General features: G+C 40.4%; 2 protein-coding genes and 1 long non-coding RNA gene across 8 annotated transcripts; 1 reads left to right on the forward strand and 2 right to left on the reverse strand.

The window, feature by feature from the left end:
- Positions 1–416: 416 nt before the first annotated feature.
- LOC125762118 (uncharacterized) lies at positions 417–4,108 on the reverse strand. The gene is made up of 3 exons (XR_007418166.1): positions 3,076–4,108; positions 2,735–2,923; positions 417–2,544 (listed from the first exon to the last, which is right to left on the reverse strand). It is a non-coding gene; the product is annotated as an uncharacterized LOC125762118 (long non-coding RNA).
- Positions 4,109–5,266: 1,158 nt separating this feature from the next.
- On the forward strand, positions 5,267–15,703 carry LOC125762115 (short-chain dehydrogenase/reductase family 16C member 6). 6 transcript variants are annotated; one of them, XM_049423891.1, is made up of 6 exons: positions 5,267–5,806; positions 5,889–6,310; positions 11,540–11,657; positions 14,590–14,825; positions 14,910–15,071; positions 15,142–15,703. In XM_049423891.1, exons 2-6 carry the CDS (start codon positions 6,152–6,154, stop codon positions 15,442–15,444), a joined length of 978 nt encoding a protein of 325 aa, XP_049279848.1. In that variant the 5' UTR covers positions 5,267–5,806; positions 5,889–6,151; the 3' UTR covers positions 15,445–15,703. The 6 variants fall into 6 exon arrangements, with proteins under 6 accessions (XP_049279848.1, XP_049279851.1, XP_049279847.1 ...); XM_049423894.1 differs by having other exon boundaries at positions 5,896–6,310; XM_049423890.1 differs by having other exon boundaries at positions 5,911–6,310.
- LOC125762111 (chitinase domain-containing protein 1) lies at positions 15,563–17,590 on the reverse strand. Its single transcript, XM_049423886.1, has 4 exons — positions 16,998–17,590; positions 16,729–16,909; positions 16,051–16,654; positions 15,563–15,982 (listed from the first exon to the last, which is right to left on the reverse strand). Exons 1-4 carry the CDS (start codon positions 17,265–17,267, stop codon positions 15,841–15,843), a joined length of 1,197 nt encoding a protein of 398 aa, XP_049279843.1. The 5' UTR covers positions 17,268–17,590; the 3' UTR covers positions 15,563–15,840.
- Between the last annotated feature and the right edge of the window lie 468 nt (positions 17,591–18,058).

An 18,058-nucleotide genomic window follows, 5' to 3' on the forward strand; every position in this document is an offset into this window, starting at 1 on the left:
AGTGAGTAAGAGTGAGATAGTGAGTTGAAACGTTGTATTGAACGAGTTTCGTTCACTCACCACGAGGAGTTTTAGCGACTCTTGTTTTACTTAATCACTCATGAGTGTAAGCATGTAGCCGTGGTGAGTCGAGTTGCAAAAGGAGTAAATACTATCAAACCTGTATAAGCGAACAAGCGGGCTAGTCTGATCGGCAAGGAAATAGCCTTAGAAGATATTCAAATTTATAGATTTTTTTTAAATTATTTTTTATTTTTTTTCTATTCAAAGTATTAACAGAGTGAAAAGAAACTTATTTCAACCAATTCGCATTAAAATAAATGAATTTAGAAAGTTTTGCTAAATTACTCAAAAAAAGGCTAAGGCAATAGACTTAGGAGATTTTCAAATTCATAGATTTATTTTCCCCTCAGATGTCTGTGCCAGAAGTTATTCGAGGAACCAAGTTCCATACCCTGTTTGAGAAAATGTAAAATTTTCCTCATTTTTCAGCAATTTAGCAAAATTTATAAATGTGATATATTTTCATTCAAATTTGTTGCAATGTGTTTTAAAAAAATTTTCAACTTGAAAATTTTATAAGGGGTACCCCTTACGTTTTTGTTGGGAAATTTTGCAAAAAAAATTAAATTGATTTATTTTAATGCCAATTGGTTGCAATGTGTTTCTTTTCACTCAAGTAATGCTTTAAATAAAAAAAAGAGTAAAAAATAATAAAAAAATCAAAAAAATCAAAAAAATGAAAATTGACTAAGGCTCATTTTTGCACCAAGTTTTGCCTATAACTCTGTCGGTATCCAACGGATCGTCAATCTTTAACCTGTGGTCGATAGATGGCATCAATGGCTACATTTTCTTCTTGGACGGCCATGCCCTAAGATGTCTGTGCCAGAAGTTATTCGAGGAACCAAGTTCCTTACCCTGTTTGAGAAAATGTAAAATTTTCCTCATTTTTGCGCCAAGTTTTGCCTATAACTCGGTCGGTATCCAACGGATCGCCAATCTTTAACTTGTGACCGATAGATGGCATCAATGGCTACATTTTCTTCTTGGACGGCCATGCCCTCAGATGTCTGTGCCAGAAGTTATTCGAGGAACCAAGTTCCATACCATTTTTTGAGCAATTTAGCAAAATTTAAAAAATTGATATATTTTAATGCGAATTAGTTGCAATAAGTTTCTTTTCACTCAAATAATGCTTTAAACACGAAAAAGAATAAAAAATCGGAAAAAAATTTAAAAAAAATTTACACTCGAAAATTTCATAAGGGGTACCCCTTGCCATTTTTTTGGGAAATTTTGCAAAAAAAAATAAATTGATTTATTTTAATGCCAATTGGTTGCAATGTGTTTCTTTTCACTCAAGTAATGCTTTAAATAAAAAAAAGAGTGAAAAATAATAAAAAAATCAAAAAAATCAAAAAAATGAAAATTGACTAAGGCTCATTTTTGCACCAAGTTTTGCCTATAACTCTGTCGGTATCCAACGGATCGTCAATCTTTAACCTGTGGTCGATAGATGGCATCAATTGCTACATTTTCTTCTTGGACGGCCATGCCCTCAGATGTCTGTGCCAGAAGATATTCGAGGAACCAAGTTCCATACCCCCCCCCCCCCCCCTTTGCCTATAACTCTGTCGGTATCCAACGGATCGTCAATCTTTAACCTGTGATCGATAGATGGCATCAATTGCTACATTTTCTTCTTGGACGGCCATGCCCTCAGATGTCTGTGCCAGAAGTTATTCGAGGAAACAAGTTCCTTACCCTGTTGAGAAAATGTAAAATTTTCCTCATTTTTGCGCCAAGTTTTGCCTATAACTCTGTCGGTATCCAACGGATCGTCAATCTTTAACATGTGGTCGATAGATGACATCAGTGGCTACATTTTCTTCTTGGACGGCCGTGCTCTCAGATGTCTGTGCCAGAAGTTATTCGAGGAACCAAGTTCCATACCATTTTTTGAGCAATTTAGCAAAATTTAAAAAATTGATATATTTTAATGCGAATTAGTTGCAATAAGTTTCTTTTCACTCAAATAATGCTTTAAACACAAAAAAGAATAAAAAATCGGAAAAAAATTAAAAAAAAAATTTACACTCGAAAATTTCATAAGGGGTACCCCTTGCCATTTTTTTGGGAAATTTTGCAAAAAAAAATAAATTGATTTATTTTAATGCCAATTGGTTGCAATGTGTTTCTTTTCACTCAAGTAATGCTTTAAATAAAAAAAAGAGTGAAAAATAATAAAGAAATCAAAAAAAATAAAAAAAAATGAAAATTGACTAAGGCTCATTTTTGCACCAAGTTTTGTCTATAACTCTGTCGGTATCCAACGGATCGTCAATCTTTAACCTGTGGTCGATAGATGGCATCAATTGCTACATTTTCTTCTTGGACGGCCATGCCCTCAGATGTCTGTGCCAGAAGTTATTCGAGGAAACAAGTTCCTTACCCTGTTGAGAAAATGTAAAATTTTCCTCATTTTTGCGCCAAGTTTTGCCTATAACTCTGTCGGTATCCAACGGATCGCCAATCTTTAACCTGTGGTCGATAGATGACATCAATGGCTACATTTTCTTCTTGGACGGCCATGCCCTCACTTGTCTGTGCCAGAAGATATTCGAGGAACCAAGTTCCTTACCCTGTTTGAGAAAATGTAAAATTTTCCTCATTTTTGCGCCAAGTTTTGCCTATAACTCGGTCGGTATCCAACGGGTCGTCAATCTTTAACTTGTGACCGATAGATGGCATCAATGGCTACATTTTCTTCTTGGACGGCCATGCCCTCAGATGTCTGTGCCAGAAGTTATTCGAGGAACCAAGTTCCTTACCCTGTTGAGAAAATGGAAAATTTTCCTCATTTTTGCGCCAAGTTTTGCCTATAACTCTGTCGGTATCCAACGGATCGCCAATCTTTAACCTGTGGTCGATAGATGGCATCAATGGCTACATTTTCTTCTTGGACGGCCATGCCCTCAGATGTCTGTGCCAGAAGATATTCAAGGAACCAAGTTCCATACCCCCCCTTTGCCTATAACTCTGTCGGTATCCAACGGATCGCCAATCTTTAACCTGTGGTCGATAGATGGCATCAATTGCTACATTTTCTTCTTGGACGGCCATGCCCTCAGATGTCTGTGCCAGAAGTTATTCGAGGAAACAAGTTCCTTACCCTGTTGTGAAAATGGAAAATTTTCCTCATTTTTGCGCCAAGTTTTGCCTATAACTCTGTCGGTATCCAACGGATCGCCAATCTTTAACCTGTGGTCGATAGATGGCATCAATGGCTACATTTTCTTCTTGGACGGCCATGCCCTCAGATGTCTGTGCCAGAAGTTATTCGAGGAACCAAGTTCCATACCATTTTTTGAGCAATTTAGCAAAATTTAAAAAATTGATATATTTTAATGCGAATTAGTTGCAATAAGTTTCTTTTCACTCAAATAATGCTTTAAACACAAAAAAGAATAAAAAATCGGAAAAAAATTTAAAAAAAATTTACACTCGAAAATTTCATAAGGGGTACCCCTTGCCATTTTTTTGGGAAATTTTGCAAAAAAAATTAAATTGATTTATTTTAATGCCAATTGGTTGCAATGTGTTTCTTTTCACTCAAGTAATGCTTTAAATAAAAAAAAGAGTGAAAAATAATAAAAAAATCAAAAAAATCAAAAAAATGAAAATTGACTAAGGCTCATTTTTGCACCAAGTTTTGTCTATAACTCTGTCGGTATCCAACGGATCGTCAATCTTTAACCTGTGGTCGATAGATGGCATCAATTGCTATATTTTCTTCTTGGACGGCCATGCCCTCAGATGTCTGTGCCAGAAGTTATTCGAGGAACCAAGTTCCTTACCCTGTTTGAGAGAATGTCAAATTTTCCTCATTTTTGCACCAAGTATTGCCTATAACTCGGTCGGTATCCAACGGATCGCCAATCTTTAACCTGTGGTCGATAGATGGCACCAATGGCTACATTTTCTTCTTGGACGGCCATGCCCTCAGATGTCTGTGCCAGAAGTTATTCGAGGAACCAAGTTCCAAGAGAAAATGTAAAATTTTCTTCATTTTTGAGTAGTTTAGCCAAATTTACAAATGTGATATATTTGAATGCAAATTTGGTGCAATAAGTTTCTTTTCACTCAATTAATGCTTTAAATTAAAAAAGAATAAGAAATCACAAAAAAAGCAAGCAGTAATAAATTAATAGTTTAATGTGAATCTCGTCGACTGCATGCTGAACTGTTTGCTTCACGTTCACGTTTAGTGCACGACCTGCGTGAACTAGCCTGGTCATCTTGCGGTGACTAAATGTGAAGGATTTTCACACCACAATGGCGCCCCACAGCTGCATAACCTTTGTGGGTTGGCGCAATGAGTGATTACGAAATGCAAACCAACTGCATATGTTCAATTTGGTTGGTAACGGAACTGTCGTATGATTTGTTAGCAGCGTTGTACACCCGCAAAAGGGTATATCGAGTTTTGAAGTTGAACTATTTAACAATAGAAATACATCATTCTTTGTTGTAGGTTTGAGAAAAAAAACCATATTGTAACGTTGTAGTCGCTAGACTCGTAATATAGCTTTCAACAGTGCGTCTTCATTAGCATTAGATTCCACATCATAAAACCGGTCCACTTTTAGGTATGGTTTCGGGATAGGCCAGATTCCGTTTTCGGGGTGCAATACAATGCGAAGAGAGAGAGAGAGAGAGCTTTTCCTTAAGACATCGGACTTGATCGCATCTTGCATAATGGCATACCGCAAACATGCTCCAAAGCGAGACGTCGATGGAATAAAAATGTATGTCGTCGCTGCCCTGTGACTTTACGGGGAATCATCTGCCGCCATGCCCGGTCACTACCGTGTTTGGTGTAAAGCTATAAAGCACACCTTGGATGCTGTGGCACACTGGATTTACAAAGCACCACTGTTAAGTGGCGATGCGGCAGCGGCTTTAGCTGCCATAATGAGCCTGTTTGTATTTTCTGCACAACATCTTCACTCGTCAAGCTTTCATTGTAATGCGACGGTGTGCTTTAAAACATGTAAATTATGATGTGTATTTCTTTTTTTTTTAATTAAATAACCTTGAGTAGATCTGTCCTTCTTTTTCCTAAACCATTTTGCTAAAAGTACAACATCTTCAGACAAAATGAAAATATATTCATCACGCTAAATGCAACAAAAAAACGAATAATAGTCAACGTGAACTAAAACACGATCACATGCATCAATAGCTTGCAGTAGTAACGGTGACGATCTTCCTATAGCAACGCATACCGATCGTCATTGTAAAGATGGTTGTGTTAGTGACTTTTCTCCGACGTACAACCTAGCGGGAGAAAGATTTATACCGTTTTGTTCATTTCATCACGATGAAAAAAAGAAATTATGTCTAAAGCACAGTTGGTGAAAAGCTCGTTTTCACGCATCTTTTCTCATCAACCTCACTGCTCACCGGTGAAACAAATAAAAAAACACAGATCTTCACCAAACAATCGTGAAGATGAGCAGATGCGGTTTTACTGCGTGAGAGAGCGAGAGCAAGAGCACGTGAGAATAGTGTTGGATCAAGCTAGCGACCACAGCAGCAGTTCCGTCCTAGCTGAAACCGTCTGGCGGACACTTCAGCCGCCCATTCACGTTCGGCACTTACGATCGTTCGGATCGCTTTGGATCAACGCGCCGAAAGGGGTTAACGTGTTCGAAGTGGAATTGGTAGAAGAAAAAAAGAAAGCTCCTACATAGAGTGGTGCTTTCTACCCGGGGAGTTTGACCCGATTTGAAGCACTTGTGTAAGAACCGGGAACGAAACAGTGTTTTGGTTAGCTCGTTACGGTTGGGTTTGTGTGAATGGGAAGGTGCAACTAAAAAAAGTTGTAAGATTTATTTCTCTTAGCAACTTTTTTAACAGCATTTATTGTATTGTTTGTGCAGTGAGTGAGTGAGTGAATGGTGAGAAGAAAGTAGCTCACAGCTGCATCCCAAAAAATAGTGAAGTGAAATGAATGCGCGCTGCACGCTCCGTATGATTTAATACACGGCCAAATAGTGCACTATAAACCCATCCGATCGGGTCGTAAAAGAAGACGAAAGTAACTAAATTTCACAACCGTAAACCCCGAATTGCAAACCGATCCATGATGGTGCTACGAATGCGTGACATGCTGTACGAGAATCCGTTCGATCACTTTCTTTCGCTGCTGTTCGATCTGCTGATCTTCTTCGTGAAATCCATCTACTACACGCTCGAAACGATCGTGCTTACGCTTACACCGTACCAGTTTCGGAAGCTAAAGGTAGGTATCGGTATGCTAAGCATTTGGAATTCGCTGGCAAATAAGTGTGAAGAAATGTGTGTGAGCTGACGTTGGGCATCACAAAACCATCATCAATCATACTTTACTAGAACTGACCTTGTTTTTGTTGGGCTGCGTTCCTGTGTTGGACAACATTGTGCTACAAGAACGTGTGCTTGATTCGTGTGAATATAACAAACAAAAAAAAGCTGCTTGTTCCATGTACAATTATGGTTGCTTTTACGCATCATTTGAAAGTGGAGAACGTAATGAGGCACTTGTGTGAAGGTATCTCGAGCGAGCAGAGCTTAATCTGCGGTCGGTTCATTAATGTTTCCCTAAATATATAAGATACACGGTTCACACTTGTGCGTAATCAACGCTTCAGCTTTACAGCAAATCTCTTAAAGTGAGCGATATGCTTGCACACTTGCTGCAAATGCAACGTTGCACTTTCTCCTGTCCGTAAATTCAGCCACAAAACAAACCAGATTCGATGCGTTTCGTCGACAAAAACTGTGGAGAGGTTGCGGTCGAAAAGATCGATTGATTAAAGGCATTTTTTGCTGTTGCGCACAGCAATGCACTAATAAGGATGAAGAAGTATGCTTTTCATTCGCTGAATTATCATGTTTTTAAAAGGCCAAAAAGGCACGACACAAAATGCCGATCATCCTGTTGTTTCATGCACCGTAGCTGCGTGTATTTTGCTGTTCTCCTTTACGCTGTATACTCATTATTCTGAGCGGTATAATCATCATCAGCAGTGGCGCACGACGCTGACACGATCATCCACAATGCGGGTCAGTAGAAAGTGAAACCATGTTCTTACTTCGGCCGAATCGATTCGGCATTCAACCAAAGTGGCACACCTCGGAACCATACCAAAGATGCTTTTCCTTCCTCTCAAGCCTTCATTCATGGATGGGTTCTGTTTCAGTTTTCGATGATGTTTTGTTATCTTTTCCCTCTTTTTTTTGTGCGTGTGCTACGCGATCACCATCTCCAGGTGGAGACCGGTTCCTGCATGAATAATGTACGACTTGCTACTGCGTTACAAACTGTCCCCGTTTTTTATTCGATTGCATCTGTTGTTCCATCTCCTTCTTCCTCAGAATTCATTCAACGTGCATAAAGAAATGGTTTCTTTATCTTTCGAATTTTGCATTTTCTCTTGCGCTGTGTGTGTGTGTGTGTGTGTGGGAAGGAATCTTTATTTTTAGCACCACATAAACTGAATGGAGATCGGTTTTGAAGAAGGTTATATTATTTCACCACATGATACAATTTCGAACACGAGTTGCAGCTTTTACTTGTAGAAGAGGTTAACAATAAAAACATTGTGCAGTTATTCAACAGCTGCCAACTTTTCATACTAATGATGATTGTAATGTAAAAGAAATGGAATGAAAGGTGTTAACAAAAATGAACTAAACGGCAGTTCGTTTCAACAGTTCATACACCTTAACATCGTCTACCATTAGGGTGAAAAATCCACCCCAAAAACATACTGTTGACGTTTCTTTTTTTCACTCCCCGAAAGCAAATTGGGTCATGTCGTTGCTCCCGAGCAAACCGGTGACCGTATCAAGTGGAAAGAAGGGTCAGCAGATGGGGAAAGAAATTAGCGAACTCGTCACACATTTGCCCAACCCATCAACATCATTATCATCAGCAACGACACTGGACTTCTGCGCAACGAAAAGCAAGTGCGCATTTGTCATAACAACAAGGGGAAATTCTTTTTTTTTTGTTGTTAAGCTTAGGAAAGTATCATGAACAAAAAAAAAATTGAAGCCTTTTTTTGTTATGATAAAAAAACTAAACTTTTTTTATGATAATAAAAAACTAATTTGTTCAATTTATCATTGAACAGTTAGCCTCATTATTGTATACCGCACAGCAGCATCATTCGTCGCACATAATTAACTTTTTTTGTGTATGTTCGTTAACGTTTAACCGGCAAAGGAAAACGTTTCACCAAGAGATGGGAATACTAACTCATTCAACTTAACTTAAGATTTAATTCACTCATTCTTACTCAGTTTCAAATTTTGTTGTTTTGATGAGCATTATGAAGCAAAATATTTCATTAATTTAATATTTTTCGTGAAACTGTATAGTCCTTTCCGTATTTGACATTGTGCCATGTTGTGAAATCAGATCAAACGTTGCTGCTGAGAAAGTAGACTTAATTTCAAACTTAGGAAAATAAATTAAAAACAAACTAACTCAGCTAACGACATATTGCTGCATTTAGGAGCTTGGTTTCATGGAACTTCATCATTCCGCTTGAACGAATTTAATTAACATTTCCCATTTCACGGTCTTTATGCCGGGTTGAAATGTTTGTTCAAATGTTACATAAAACGACAAAATAGTTCATTGGCCTTACGTGGGCCCAATGAAACATCGAAAAAGGGAAAATCGAAAATCGTAAACACGATCTGTCACAAAGCCAAATCGATCCTGCTGGCAAGAGATATACACACACACACCGTAGGAAACATGGCCCTTGTTCGGGCACAGGACACTTTTAAAACAGTTCTTCTTATGTGACACATCCGATTACGAGCGACACTAAACGATGATCGCAATTATTAAATGATCGTTGATTTGCGTTGATTAGATCAAGTTCGTTGCGATTCGAGTGACAACACGGTTGGAAAGCAATTATGGCGCCATTATAGGGAAAGGGGGTTGAAGTGGAGGGGGAGGGGAGGCTAAAGTGGTGACGGGAAATGGAGTTTTAATACCTGGCTGTCTGCCCTGTAAGGTGTGTTACTTAACATAAAGGTGACTTAAGTATTACGCTAAAATGGACTATATTAAATAGAAAAAAAACAATGTTTTTCATTCAAATGAAAATCATTCAAATGTATAATGCATGCTAAAGCTTGAGTAACTGTAGAAAAAATGTCACGGAAAGCTTCTGTTTTTTTCTTTCTTTTAAAGCATCAACTGCTAAAAAGCCCCTTTCCAATGAGCAGAAAAGTTTGGCAGCATTAAGCGCACCGTCATTACAACCATGTTTCCATGTCTTACATAAATGCCTGGAAGTCATGCGGTGGCGAACGCGAATACACGAACAATAGTATCAACCGGTGAGAGTTAAAAAACCCTTCAGATATACGGCTGCTTACAATACACCTGTGCCCAATCGTGCCGGTTGTTTCATACTTCGCTGCATCTACCAGCATTTTTACGGATCACCTTGAAGATCGCAATCGGCTACCCGAAGACAATTGCTTTAGCGCCCTCGGGTTGCGTTTTTGGGCAAATTCTCTTTCCTTACACCCAGAATGACATCAGCTGAATGGAAACCACACCGGCATCAATCGGTGAAACGCACCATACATGGAACCGGTTCTATTTGTACGCTCCTTTCGCTTATTATTTGTTCACCATGTTTTCATGTCAATTGCACCGCGGGGCGAAAGTGTTCAACCATACGGGAAAGTGGTATTTTACGAAGGTGACCCACATCGTTGCTCTTAGCTTCATGGAAATGTCCTAAAATCATTTTAATTCGAAAACCCATCCATACTGAACCTATTGCATACACTGAACTGAACGAAAGACTTCAACGAGTGGATGAGTGATTTCAAGCGACGAACCCTTCCGAAAAGTTGCACCACCGAAACACATCGCGATGTTAAACGATCGGGTGAATGATCTTGGGGCAATGATTTAAAAACAAAAACTACATCTCACTGTTTCACCGTTTCATTTCGCGGCCTTTTTCACAAGGCAGCATACTTTCTCCACTGTCACACAAATAGGCAATTACGCGCGACGCCACGACACACAGTTTTGCTCGTGGTGTTGACAATTTACCGACCAGCCGGCATGTCCTCGGATATGCTCATTAAATTCGAATTATCTATCACGTTCGAATGCTTGCTTACGTTGTAACCGAAACTATTTTGTTACGCGTTTTACGCGGAATAAAAGTGCGAAAAGAGTTTGATAAGTTTGTCAAAACAAATATCTCCTCTTCAAAACGGTGCAATTGACCCTTCCGGGTCACACGATGCATATTGCACTTTGCACAAACAAAAAAAAAACAATAAACACTGAAACCACTCGAAACCATCACGCATCACGTCATCCCTCTTAGCGGACGGACGTCCCACGTTGACAAATTCGCAAACAGTGCCAACAAGTCTCGGTTTACTATTTTACCCATTTCTGTTTGTCCTTCGGCCCTGTCGCAACGTGTCAATGTTTATCCGCATGGTTGCGAACGCTGAAGAAGATGGACATTTTTCCATGTGACATGAACCACTGTCGACACTCCGTAAGTCGTAAGGGTTTTGTTTGACAGGCTATTAAGATGTGGTAAGGAAACAAGCCATAAAAAGGTGGAACGCGGCTATATTGAGGCGTATTGAACGGACGTGCTTGGTGCTACTAGCACATACACCTAACACAGTTGTAGAAGGTTTATCTTGTGCACTTTATCAGGGGCATGGTGTTAAGAAAAAAAGGGTCGATCTAAGCGATAATTTTAGCAACCGAACATTCCAACCAAACAGTCGTTCAATTGATGATCAATCCATTTCGAAATGACATTTCAGACCCTGAATATTGCTATAAAGCACCAGATCGAAGAAAATTAAAATCAAAGCTCTGCTAGATAATGTATTTCCTTTCGTTTTCTTCGTACAAACTCGATTGAAATTACGAAATAAAAAACCGTACGGAAATTGTTTCATTTAGCATTTTTACCAATTTCAGTGAATAATTTCACTCATGAAAACTCCATACAAAAGCTTCTTCCGTTTTTTTCGCTGTGGCAAAAGGTCAAACAAAAGCCCTATCTTATCTACCTACATTAGAAGATCCTGCCTTGTCCATCGCCCGGTTTCAAGTATGCAAGATGTTGACACATCCATATTTGTTATTCTTTTTAAGCAGGTTTACTTAAAACTCACAGTGCCGGGTCCGCTTTGGTAGTGAAGAAAAAAGGGTGTTGTACCGTGTACGGCAACAGTTTCACCACACCCTTTCTACATGTGATGGGGTGTACACATAAACTCAACAAACACTGCTAACCATCAGTATCGTGACGATCGTATCGATCGGTTGATGCTCGTTGATTGATTTCCGTCCCATACTTTCTCATCTCATTTGATGCATTGATTTGTTTGTGTGCGCATGCTAATATGTTTCTCTCTCTCTCTCTATCTCTCTTTCTCTCTTTTTCTCTCTCTTCTTCGTTCGCAGGATGTCTCCGGACAGGTGGTGTTGATTACGGGCGGTGGCGGTGGTGTCGGACGACAGCTGGCACTGAACTTTGCGCGCCTACGAGCCCGTGTAGTCATCTGGGACATAAATAAAGATGGTAAGTGTGAGTCCGACCAAAAAAAAAATGCCATCGCATAAATCGCCGAAATGCGTTGAATGAGCATAAGCTCATCCACCTGTTCCACCTGTTGGGTGGGATCGATGGGACTCTTTTTTGTATTGCTTCGCTTCATTCCAATTCCGATTACGCTTTTCTGATCGATTGCAATGGGCGGAAGCTTATGACTTATGGGTAGATTGATAAATGATGATCATCCTACCACCATTAAAGAGCTACAGCGATAGAAGGTGACAAATGTGATGGCATGCATGAAGGTGGCAAACGGAACACGAACCTTTACACCACACGCAACGTACAACATAATTCGCAGGAAAAAGATAATGGACCTTTGTACGTTGTGCGTGTGCTTTAGGAAGCGTTGCAACATTTTCCTTACAGAATAGCATTTTATGACTAGTATAATGGACGATCTTAACATAACCTTCACAACAAATTTGGCGTTGTTTAGCGAGCAGCCGAGAAGTAGACACTTCCTGGTAACAAATGAGCAGAATACTTCAAAAGAATGCGTGCTATTGTACCATAGAAAGCATATTAATTTCAAGTCTTCTTTGTAGCTGTAACTGCTTTTTTTGTTGCAAATCATTGCAAAAAAACCTAGGCAAAAGAGTAATAAACCACCACTTTATAGCTACCCAAACCAAATCAGACAAATTGGAAATGTCACCTTCCAGCGAGGCATGAATATGTTTCGAACCTTTGGTCAACTTTCGATCCGGCGTGATGCTTATCTGATGCTCCTTCGTCGGCTTTACGCAACCTTTTTTACCTCCACGGCAGATCGTCGGACGAAACGAAGGACAGTGTGCAAAAACCGCCCCACGATAGAGCGTTTACGCAAAAAATTTTATATGTCCCAAAACCAAAACTAAAAACTAAAAACTTAAAACTTTCTATTAGCCATCGGGAAGGATAATATAATCGACTAGCTAACGCAAATCAGATCGTGTGAGCTTTGTGGAAACAATGCCAACCTTGCCAGGTTGATTTACGTTATTTGATTATATTTGGGATTTGTTAAATTCAATCATTAGCAAAATTTTAGATTCAAATAGATTTGAATACTACGATTCAGTAATACTAGCTTATGGATTGATTGGGTTTCGTATTTCTAAAGTGAAACAGTTTTTTTTTTAATTTTCAACAGTCTTTTGTCTGATATTCGTACGAAATTCTTTTAGTTATCGCGTGTGATATCATGTCATACCGCTCAACAGCATTATGGGTTATCGCGCTTCAACGTATATGGGTCGATTGTCCTTAAGTTTGCATATTTTTCTCACGCTATTTGCGGTGCATATCCACGAAGAAACGGACAAACAGGTTGTGGATCACAAATTTACTAAGGAACAAAAAAAAGCTCCAATCTTTTACAACACCATAAAAAATGTTTTCGCTCATTCCTAAAAAACAATATTTCTCTGTTAGGATATGTTTTTCCATGCTATTCTTACATCTATCATACATATTGACCGTTAGTTCACAGTTATATTTATATTCTACTTCACACTTGACCACCGCAACAGGACCATGGAACGGGTTTTTAATACGTTTTTAACGATTGTTACTACTCATTTCTCTTAGCGCTGAAAACGGTTGAAAATTGAATTAAAAAAAGTGAAGAACACCCAATGATCATTTGGCATTTGAATGATGCGATACGTTGTTAACTTAACGAGCGATAATAACATTGAAATGAACATTGTGATATGTTACATTTTTTTCCTAGCACGAGTTGTTTTGGGTTTTTCTCTCTGTTACGTAAAAGGAACAACTTTCAATATATCTTTAGCAAACCGTTGTCGGAAAGACATCCGATTTTCGCAAACCGATAATAATCGATATTCAATCTAAATCGTAAAATTAATCATCTCGAAATAACATCTTACTATAATTGGCTAATGTTATGCATGGAACCTACTGAACCGAAAACGGTTCTGTGCCGGTTACGACAATCACAGCCCGGATGTAATGGAGACGGTGCCACTGGAAGCACGAGCGGCACGAAAAGGGTGGCTAATGCGGGCGCAAACCATTGCTCCTCGCCTAATCAAACAGGTCATCGGTTTGCGGAAGGCAACACCATCACCAGAGGCAGGATGCATAAAGTCTAGACCACTCCGTTCACTCGACTCGGGTAAACAACACACAGAAAACGGCACACCGAAATGTGTGTCCCAGGCACGAGACGCTCGATGCTTTGAACGAAGGGAGTAGGTTTTGTTTGTCTACAGTGTCTCTCGTTGCGTCTCTCGAAACGGGCGCATAAAATTTGCATACCCCGCACCAGCAGAGAGTTCGAAATGGCAACGTCTGCGATGTAGATGAAGAGATCAAGTCGTGCTTTAATGGATATTGGTTATGACGCGAGACAAATAATTACAGCCAACAATGCTCCATTAGACGACTCCATTACGGTATCGGGACACTATCGGAGCAAATGACACAATTACCCTCACTGTTGGGTGGACGGGTGGACTTTGCTTAACCTAAAATGAAAACAGACACAGTGAAGTAAAATACAACATTTAGCTCTTTATCGATCTTTGAGCGGTTGACGCCGCAAGATCGTTTTCCGTTAGCGACTCGTACCTTCTGTGACCTTCAAAAATAACGTACTGATGGTACGCGCGACAAAAATGGACACCTTTGAACAGCGTAAAACAAGACTTAAACGGCACCGATGATATAATTTTTCATGTCGTACCCATCCCCACAATACCTAGGACATAAACATTTATAATGCACGACACTTCGCCTTCATATATTTTATGCTTACTGATTGATTGCTACCGCGGTTGCAACCATTTATCACGCGACCAGTAGTGTAGAAAAACACGTTCTTGCTTCCTCTTTGTTTCGATGATGTTAATGTTTAACCGGATCTTTCTCACCTTACCAACTCCAGCACTGCAAGGTACGGTTGACGCTCTCGAAGCGGAAGGTTACCGGTGCCGTGCCTACCTGGTGGACATCTCCGAGCGTGAGCGGGTGTACGAAGCAGCAAAGAAGGTAAAGCAAGAGGTGGGCGATGTGCAGGTGTTGATCAATAACGCCGGCATAGTGGCCTGCCGTACGCTGTGGGATCTGACCGATAAAGCCATCGAAAGCACATACGCCGTCAACATCTTGTCCCACTACTGGGTGAGTACTTTTGAAGATGCTACAGTGAAGCTTCACTGGCACGAATGATATGACCGGATTGTAATTGTACTTATTTCTTTGCAGACTACACGCGCTTTCCTGCCGGAAATGATGAATGCGAACAGTGGTCACATCGTAACGGTGGGATCGGTTGCCGGTCTGCTTGGTACGTACGGTTGTACCGATTACAGTGCGACCAAGTTTGCTTGCGTTGGTTTCCACGAGGCACTATTCACGGAGCTGAAGGTAAGCATGGCAGAAAACGCTCTCGCAGTTCCGATGCTCTAATGTTGCAAACCCTTACAATCCATTTCAGACACACGGATACGATAACATCCACATGACGCTGGTGTGTCCGTACTACATCAACACGGGCATGTTTGCGGGATGCAAACCGCGCCTGTTGCCAATGCTTGAACCGAAGCACGTCGCTGACAGTATGGTACGGTCGATAAGAAAGAACGAAGTGAATTGCACGCTACCGGACCACGTGCGCATGTTCCTACCGCTCAAGTGTTTACTACCGGCAAAGACATGCTGGGAGCTGATGTACCGCGTGATGAAGGGCCCGGAAACGATGATGGGTTTCCGTGGCCGGGGCAAGGCAACAGCTGGATAAAAGCCAGCAGCCTTGTGCGTCGGTGCGTTTATCATCATTTTAATTCGTATTACCCTCATGCTAAACGTCATCCGTTTTAATAAGCGTATCACATAAGAACTACGAAACAAACCGGCGATGTCTTTCGACATTATTTTTCTTATTTCGTTTAAGATATGATATGATTAATGTATCATTTAAACAGAAACAAACTGAACTTTACTTTAGATCGTACACTAATAAGTGGTAAGAGAATAATGAAATTGTTTCATGCAACCAACTGCCGACCGGGGGGACTGTGTGTTTTAAGGTCCGACTATTATCCGAAATTGCAGAGTGCGCATCTATCCTATGTTACAGGGCAGCATGAAGCATTCGTAATAGCTAGGCATGGCGGTGTGTCTATTTAGCTTGTGTTTAGAAAAGGTCATAAAAATAGTCCAACCCTTGGCCCAGCTCCCATATGGAAATGCCAGTGCCAAGCTCTCGGGCTAGCTTGAGCCTTTCGTCAATGGAGAAAAGCGTTGGATAGAATACCATATGACGTCCGTTCGAGGTTCTGAAATAGAAAATGCAGTATGAGACCACTTTTTACTAGAGAAATTAAAAAAAACCCTTTCAGCTTACTTCACTTCGAAGAAGTTCTCCACATCATGCTCATCGTACGTCAAGTGACCCTTGAGGTGTTTCAACAGTGCTAAATACTCTTGCGCTACTATCGGTTGACCACCGTTCGGTGTGAAATCACTACCGTACATGTTAAGACCAACCAGAATTTTGGCTCGCTTTTCCCTCATACCGTCCGCGCCATCGGGACAGATGTGCTGGACGGCATTCCGCACCCAATAGAGTGGGGCATTCGCTCCCGGTCGTTGTACACTCGAAAAGTCGTACGTCATAAGTGAGAAGGCCGATACCGATGGTACGAGTGCTTCAAAATGTTTGCGCGAAAAGAGATCGTACGTTTCTTTGCGTGCTGGAGGTATCACAAGAATGCAGTCGTACGATGCGGCAGTCAGTGTGTTACAGATTTCTTCCACCAGCCCGATCAGATAGTTATCCTCAACACGGGCAGCCAACTGGGACCAGACTTCTAGCACAATGCCATCGAATCTATGCTTTCTGGCAGTCGCCAGCAGTAGCTTAGCGACGATGGTACGTTCCTCCGGATAAGTCAACAGCTGCGAGAAGTCCCGATCGGTGAATTTATCAAACAGGACACGTGGCACCACTGGTGGCAAGCGAAGAGAATAAAGATTATCTGTTAATTGTTATGTTTGTCGTTGCCTAACAGTTTTATCATACCTCGATTGTTGATCGATGAGCCCGCCTTCTTCACATCCTTTACCCACCCGTCGTCAATATCGTGCACGCCGGCTACCTCGTACTTTTTAGGACCCTTCCGTAAGATTTGAAGCCACACCGGAGACACGTAATCAAACTTTGGTCCCCATGTTTTAGCTACGTCGTACCCATGATTGTTCCACTACAAATGAAGAAATAGCGGACGTGAATGAGCAGCATTCTAGATAAGAGCGTCGCGACATTCAGCCCGTTCCCACTTCCACACGTACCGGTGTAACGAACCCAAGCACTTTGCCCTCGAACAGTTTCAGCGATGTATCCTGAAAGTATGCCGCATTTTCCACTATGATGTCCTTTGCAGATGGTTCCCCTTGCACCAGATCCCTGTCGTACACATTTGTCGATTGTGGGCCAACTTTTACTTTCAGTTCCTTTACTTTCTTGTTTTTGTTCTTATCGGACGGGGAGAGCGTACCGAAGGCCTCATGGTGTAGCAGTACAGTAAGGAAGATGAGCTGCACTGATTTTTGCAGCAGCATATTTAAAGCACAGATATTTGGTAACAAAATAGCACCAACAACAGATTCCCTAACACCAAACCAAACAGGAATTTGTTATCGTTGTTTGTCTGAAAATCACACCGGCATGAACGTCAAAGATCTTCTTCGTATCGTTTCTCAAACAATACTGATAATTAGCACCACCGAATTCAAAGGATCGTAAGCTAAACTATAACAATTTACACACCGTTTAAAAGTTCCATTTAGAACATTGATTTTATTTATTTCCCTTTCATATTCGTACGCACGTTCCGGGCGATATATGCACAACTGTATGTTTGTAAATAAACTGTCAACGTGACATCTGTTCAATGCACGGTGGTTCATCTTTTGAATACAAATGTGTGGACATGTATTTCTGCAAATAATATTTTATACAACTTATTATTCTACTAAAAATACTTCGAATATCTACATGCTAGTGGAAAATAGTAGGTAAAAATATTTTTAAATTAATTCCACAAATCATTGCTCCATTGGATATTGGCGCGAAATTTGAATACTATCTGTCATTTGATTTGTTTACAGTAACGGACATTTCCACTTCCAGGAATGAGTAAATCGCACAAAGAATGTCCTGTATTTGAGAATCGTGAAGGAATTGTGTGGCAGAGGCAATACCGAAGTCAGCTTATATCTTTGCATTGACTAAAAGTGCGTATTTCAACGGCAGCGACTAACGAAAGCTTTCATGCGTTTTGGTTCTGGAATCATCGTGATCTCAAGATTCTTCCAATTTCACAGAGACATGGATAGAGGATCAAGTAATG

The sequence above is a fragment of the Anopheles funestus genome, chromosome 2RL (genome assembly GCF_943734845.2).
Source record: "Anopheles funestus chromosome 2RL, idAnoFuneDA-416_04, whole genome shotgun sequence".
NCBI lineage: Eukaryota > Metazoa > Arthropoda > Insecta > Diptera > Culicidae > Anopheles > Anopheles funestus.

What these genes read in the sequence shown, in the direction of transcription:
- LOC125762115 (XM_049423889.1), top strand. Translation starts at nt 6,152, where the DNA reads ATGATGGTGCTACGAATGCGTGACATGCTGTACGAGAATCCGTTCGAT. An exon ending in CTGGGACATAAATAAAGATG is followed by an intron (nt 11,658 to 14,589) that starts GTAAGTGTGAGT and finishes TACCAACTCCAG; the next exon opens with CACTGCAAGGTACGGTTGAC. An exon ending in CACTATTCACGGAGCTGAAG is followed by an intron (nt 15,072 to 15,141) that starts GTAAGCATGGCA and finishes AATCCATTTCAG; the next exon opens with ACACACGGATACGATAACAT.
- LOC125762111 (XM_049423886.1), bottom strand. Translation starts at nt 17,267, where the DNA reads ATGCTGCTGCAAAAATCAGTGCAGCTCATCTTCCTTACTGTACTGCTA. An exon ending in CTCATCGATCAACAATCGAG is followed by an intron (nt 16,655 to 16,728) that starts GTATGATAAAAC and finishes GCTTGCCACCAG; the next exon opens with TGGTGCCACGTGTCCTGTTT. An exon ending in GAGAACTTCTTCGAAGTGAA is followed by an intron (nt 15,983 to 16,050) that starts GTAAGCTGAAAG and finishes TTTCTATTTCAG; the next exon opens with AACCTCGAACGGACGTCATA.